This window comes from Lipotes vexillifer, unplaced genomic scaffold (assembly GCF_000442215.2).
Source record: "Lipotes vexillifer unplaced genomic scaffold, Lipotes_vexillifer_v1.1 scaffold2641, whole genome shotgun sequence".
NCBI lineage: Eukaryota > Metazoa > Chordata > Mammalia > Artiodactyla > Lipotidae > Lipotes > Lipotes vexillifer.
In genome coordinates, this window is record NW_006780363.1 from 472,312 (window position 1) to 478,855 (window position 6,544).

Consider the following 6,544-nt stretch of genomic DNA (forward strand, 5'->3'; position numbering starts at 1 on the left):
ATGTGCCGCGGGGCGCTCTGGGTGGCCCTGCCTGTGCTCTCCCTGCTGGCCTGCTCCGCGCAGGGGAAGCCACTGGAGATCCGGGGGCGGGGGTCGGCTGGGGCAGATGCCCACCGCCTGCTAGGCGGGCCCGGAGGTGAGCGGGAGCGGGCCACCTTCGACCTCAGGATGTTCCTGGAGAACATGAAGGTGGATTTCCTGCGCAGCCTCAACCTCAGCGGGGTCCCTTCCCAGGACAAAACCCGAGCCGAGCCGCCGCAGTACATGATCGACCTGTACAACAGATACACCACCGACAAGACATCCACCCCCGCATCCAATATCGTGCGCAGCTTCAGCATGGAAGGTAGAGTCGGCTCCACCGGGGCGCCCCGGGTCGGGGTGGGGGACTCAGTGGTCCAAGGCTGTGCTGCCCAGTATGGCGGCCACTGGACACATGGGACTTTGCGTTTCAATTTACATTAATCGAAATGAAATAAAATTAATAATTTAGTTTCACTAGCTTGGATGCAAGTGCTCAGCAATCACGCATGACTATGGCTACCCTATAGGACAGTGGAGATTATAGAACAGTTCCATCATTGCAGAAAGTTCTACTGGACAGCTCTGCTCTAGAAGATTCTCCCTCCCTGAGCCCAGAGCCACACTTAACACAGTAGGTGCTGAAGGAACGCCAGTTCCCTTCCTTCCCTCCCTTCCCTACCTCCCCCTTCCCATACTGTCCCCTTCCTACTCAGACACAGACAACTTATTTAGCCTCCAACTAACTGGTATATTTTTAAACACCGAAGGAATGTCTATTTCTCTCTCATCAGAAGGTGTTTAAAATTCAGATAAATTCCTCCGAGACAGAAGCATTAACAACAAGAAGTTGTCTGAGGACAACTTAATTATTTTCTAAATATAAAATAATTTCACTGATTTAGAAGGACTAGAAGATAACGAATGTCAGCTTAGGGCTTATGTCCACTAATTCACACAATGTAGGTGACATGATCTTGTGAGCAGGGAAGCCAAGGCTTGCAGACTCTGAGGGAACTTGCCCCGTTCACATATCAGTTAAGCAGCTGGATTCTGACCCAGGCCCACCTGTCTGCACAGTTCACTTTCCCTACGGCTGCAGCCTCTCTCTAACCAGCAAGGCACTCAGGGCTTCATCCCTCCTGGGCTTGAGACCTGCGGACTCTTAACAGGCATACGCCCTAGCTAAAGGATGCTGTGGTCATGCTGCATGCCAAGCAAGGCTGAATTTTCTGATGGCCCAAAAGAAGAAGAAAATTCTGGATTTTATGTGAACTTGGCTGGTTTCTAGAACACTGACTTAATTTTTTAAAAATGAAGTCTGCAGGGCTTAATTTTTTGTTTTTTAATGTGGTCTGCAGGTCATACAGATACTGCCAGTGTCTCACTATGCCCATGGGGCGTGTCTGTAACTGCTGCTATAGGGAAAGGCCAGCCTTCTTCGGCTGGACCTAATCACCAAATCCTGTATTCTGGGAGTCCAGCGTTCACAGCCATCTCAGTGACCCCTCCCCACTCCCCCCATCACTGTCCACGTCCTGGAAACAAGTGCTCTGATCTGATCCCAGCCCTGCCTGTGGCCAGTACTGCTGTGAAGGCCCAGCCTCTCTCTAACCAGCCAGGCACTCAGGGCTTCATCCCTCCTGGGCTTGAGACCTGCGGACTCTTAACAGGCATACGCCCTAGCTAAAGGATGCTGTGGTCATGCTGCATGCCAAGCAAGGCTGAATTTTCTGATGGCCCAAAAGAAGAAGAAAATTCTGGATTTTATGTGAACTTGGCTGGTTTCTAGAACACTGACTTAATTTTTTAAAAATGAAGTCTGCAGGGCTTAATTTTTTGTTTTTTAATGTGGTCTGCAGGTCATACAGATACTGCCAGTGTCTCACTATGCCCATGGGGCGTGTCTGTAACTGCTGCTATAGGGAAAGGCCAGCCTTCTTCGGCTGGACCTAATCACCAAATCCTGTATTCTGGGAGTCCAGCGTTCACAGCCATCTCAGTGACCCCTCCCCACTCCCCCCATCACTGTCCACGTCCTGGAAACAAGTGCTCTGATCTGATCCCAGCCCTGCCTGTGGCCAGTACTGCTGTGAAGGCCAATTATGCTTCCCTTCACAGATGGCCTGAGTACGGCTCAGAGGGGGAGGCTACTTGTCCTCTAAGTGTCTGATGCAGTCCCAGGGCCATCTTCTAGGTGTGCCACAGTAAGAGCACAGCAGGTGGTTAATGCACTGCTCATGGACCCCACTCATGATTCACATATGCCACGGTGGCTCACCACATGCTGCAGGAGCTAGACTGACACATCCATGCTGGGTGAGGGGACACAGAGAGCTGTGTGAAAGGCCACGTGCTTGGGGGTGGGGGAGCTGTGCCCAAGTAGGGAAGATGGTCTTGGGAGGACACAGAAATACTGACTGAGCATCTGCTGTGAACCTGGGACAGTGTTGGGTAAGTTCCATGTGCCTTCTTGTTGAAGGCTCACACCAACACTGGGTGGTTGGGAGGATGAGTCCCATTCTACAGATGAGGAAAGTGAGGCCCAGAGAGACTCAGGACTTCTCCAAGGTCACAAGCCTAGAAGGAAGAGAGTCAGGATTGGCACTTCAGTCTGTCAGACACTTCCGGGTTTCACTACAGCACACAGTATCCCCTCATGTTGGCACATAGTAGGTGCTCAAAAAACACAACTTCTCTTCCCTCTTTGCGACCAGGCCATGGTATAATAGAGAAATGCTAACGGCCGGGTGTCAGGCAGGGGAGTAGGAAAGTGAAACAGTTGTGCGGCTAAAAGGCAAGGCCTATGTATGCCTAACATGACCAAGCCATTGAGGTTAATATATTTTTCCCTCAAACATTAAAAAAAATCATCCACTTTCATTTTGCTCAGAAGTTACAATTCTGAATGATTTTTTTGCACCATTTAGATGCTGAGATTTTTAACATTGCCATAATGTTGGAATTTTACCATCCCCTCCCATGATCTCTCCTTTAAAATCATACACTCAGGATCTGCAGTCTGAAGCTGACAGTGTGCTTTTTTGTTTTGTTTATTTGATTCTTTTTTTTTTTTAAGTGAGGATCGTTATATATACACTTTGGATGCATACATAGGATGTATGCACTTTGGCAGTTAAACACCCTAAGTCCCAGTCTCCACGTCTGTAAAAGTGGAATAATAATTAGATCTTCTGGGGGTCAGTGTGAAGAGAAAAGTGAAATATAATATGCAAAGCTCCTGGCGCAAAGCTGGGCACGTAGTAAATGCTCAATAAACAGCTGGAGCTGTCAATTTCAATGCGATGCATCTCCTGCCTCTGTTTTTCTTTGGAAGATGCCAAATGTACATTTTAAAATACCCTTCTAGGGCTTCTAGGGTGGCACAGTGGTTGAGAGTCCGCCTGCCGATGCAGGGGACACAGGTTCATGCCCCGGTCCGGGAAGATCCCACATGCCGTGGAGTGGCTGCGCCCGTGAGCCATGGCCGCTGGGCCTGCGAGTCCAGAGCCTGTGCTCTGCAACGGGAGAAGCCACAACAGTGAGAGGCCCGCGTACCGCAAAAAATAAAAATAAAAAAATTTTTAAATAAAATAAAATACCCTTCTACATTAAGGGCTTAAGTGAAAACAAACAGAGACTTGATAGAGATAGACAATGTCATGCCAGATGCCCTTTCATCTAAACCATGAGTCTCAGCTTTGGTGTCATGAAAACAGACTCTCCCAGCAGATGACTGTCGCCGTGTATTTGCATTTCAGATGCCGTCTCTATAGCCGCCACAGAAGACTTCCCTTTCCAGAAACACATCTTGCTCTTCAACATCTCCATTCCCAGGCATGAGCAGATCACCAGGGCCGAGCTCCGACTCTACCTCTCCTGTCAAAGTCACGTGGACTCCTCTCACGAGCTGAAAGGAAACATGGTCATTTATGATGTTCTGGATGGGGCCAATGCCTGGGATGCTTCTGGGGGAACCAAGACCTTCCTGGTGTCCCAGGATATCCGGGACGAGGGCTGGGAGAACTTTGAGGTGTCCAGTGCTGTGAAGAGGTGGGTTCGAGCAGACCCCACTAAGAGCAAAAACAAACTGGAGGTGACAGTGGAGAGTCACAGGAAGGGCTGTGACAAGCTGGACATCAGTGTGCCCCCCAGCTCCAAAAACCTGCCGTTCTTTGTCGTCTTCTCCAATGACCGCAGCAATGGCACCAAGGAGACCAGGCTGGAGCTCAGGGAGATGATCGGCCACGAGCAGGAGAGTGTGCTCAAGAAGCTGTTCAAGAACGGCCTGATGGAGGCAGGTGAGAACAAGGATGACGAGGAGGAGGATGGGCAAAGCCACATGGCCGTGAGCTCGTCTTTGGCCAGACGGAAGAGGAGTGCCGGGGCCAGCAACCACTGTCAGAAGACCTCCCTGCGGGTGAACTTCGAGGACATCGGCTGGGACAGCTGGATCATCGCGCCCAAGGAGTACGATGCCTTTGAATGTAAAGGCGGCTGCTTCTTTCCCCTCGCTGACGATGTGACCCCAACGAAACACGCCATCGTGCAGACCCTGGTGCATCTCAAGTTCCCCATGAAGGTGGGCAAGGCCTGCTGTGTGCCCACCAAACTGAGCCCCATCTCCATCCTGTACAAGGATGACATGGGGGTCCCCACCCTCAAGTACCACTATGAAGGGATGAGCGTGGCCGAGTGTGGGTGCAGGTAGTGCTGGCCCGTGGGTGGGGGAGGCAGGGTGGAGGGGGCTCCTAGTGAGAGGTCCTGTGTCCTGCTGGGCATGACAGAAACCAAGTCCACCTGGGTGGCAGCCTGGAGGAGGAAGGGGAGCCACCAGGTCCTTGCGGTGAAGACCTGCTCTCCCTCTCACGGCCCAGCCCAAGCACACACCACTGGGTTGAACTGCAGGGGAGGGGATGCCGACGGGCAGTGGGGATTTGGGGAGAAGAGGAAAGCCTGGAAGTGTTGCTGGGGTGGAAGGGGAGATGAAGAAAAGGGGACGAGAGAAAAATTACCCAGAGTCAGCGGAAAACTGAGCGAAAACAAGGCCAAGGAGTATAGACGGGAGATGCACAGAGATTAACGGAAATTAAAGGACCTGAGAGGCATGGGGTTTATTCCAATAACCTCAGGGAGTGAAGGGGAAAGGAATGGGCTGTGTGCGCCACACCCACTCCACGTTATTCCCACAACCTGTGAGATGGGCGTCGTGACTCCCAATTCACACACTCAGAGGCCAAAACTCGGGCAGTTCAAGTAGCAACAGTCAATGGCATGACTCCAGCCCACAGGTCTCCATAGGTCTGTCGATCACCGAAGCCCAGGACCTCCCCAGGTATCCCACTGAGGTTTAGCAGGTCACCTGGTAGCTGAAGAAAATTAGACTTTGGGGGCTGGGGAGTACGGGGCAAACGGGACTGAGGCCGACCAGTACCCAGCAGGATGACTGGGCTGCTTGTCACATCCAGGGCATGTTCTGACTGCTCCGCGCCTGTGCTGATTCAGTGTCCAAGTGCTTTTTAAGATGACCCCTAAGTCACTGAAAACTATCCCCTAAAGCAACTGCGGGATGGAGAGAGGCAGGACGGAAACCCTCAGCTTGCAGTGAACGCTGTGGCTGGAGGTACTTTGACCTGCTGGTTCATACAGGGTCATTCGCCACCATGGACTCAAACCACAAGATGGTTTGGAAGGGGGTGCACAGTTAACCCTGAGGGATGGGGCAGCCCATGGCCTGTGTCTCTGCAGTTACTTAGTCAGCACCACCAGTTCACCAGCATCACACACCATGGGCTCCCCTCCCACAAGGACTCCGTGGATGACAAGACTTGGATTTGAATTTGTTGGAATAAATGCGCTCTTGCTTCGGTATTTGCAACATCTCTATTCTTACTCCATGTACTCAGGTGATGACATCCAGTCCTCCTGGGTGAGGGCTCCTGGCCACTGGCGAACTCAGGTCCTTATTGGCCTCATTTGGCTCTGGCTGCACTCGCTGGCTTTCTTGAGCAAAGTGTGTCCAGCCCTGGTCCTGGGCTTGGGCCTTGGGACCAGGCTCCTTCCCCACTGACCGCAAAAGAGGGCCTCTGACTCTTGAGGTCATACATGGAATGCGGTGGAGTAGGAAGTTCTGACCGCTGACCAGAGCAGAGCCTATAGGAGGCCTGGAGAGACCTGGGCCATTCCCACTGGTTGAAGTTCCCAGAATATTTTTTTTTAATGGTTTGTGTTAAATGTTTACATGGAACCAATGAACAGCTTTAACACAAAAATGCAATAAAAACATTATTGTTTAATTACTGGAGTTACAGAAAATACTAATTCCTGGTACGACAATGTTGCTCAATTGTAAGGATGGATGACAGACATCTTTCAGTCCCGGTGGTGTATTTCTGTGCCTGCATCAAAGTTTCACTTAGAAATAAACTCAGAAGTCTAATCTGTGGCCTTTCTGGAGTGTGAGACCTGGGCCTGATGGTCTCCTAGCCCCACACCCTGCCCACCCCTCCCTTCAGGCCCTTCT

The 6,544-nt window shown here is 51.3% G+C and overlaps 1 protein-coding gene across 1 annotated transcript; it reads left to right on the forward strand.

The window, feature by feature from the left end:
* GDF2 (growth differentiation factor 2) lies at positions 1-4,732 on the forward strand. The gene is made up of 2 exons (XM_007453442.1): positions 1-346; positions 3,783-4,732. Exons 1-2 carry the CDS (start codon positions 1-3, stop codon positions 4,730-4,732), a joined length of 1,296 nt encoding a protein of 431 aa, XP_007453504.1.
* The last annotated feature ends 1,812 nt before the right edge of the window (positions 4,733-6,544 follow it).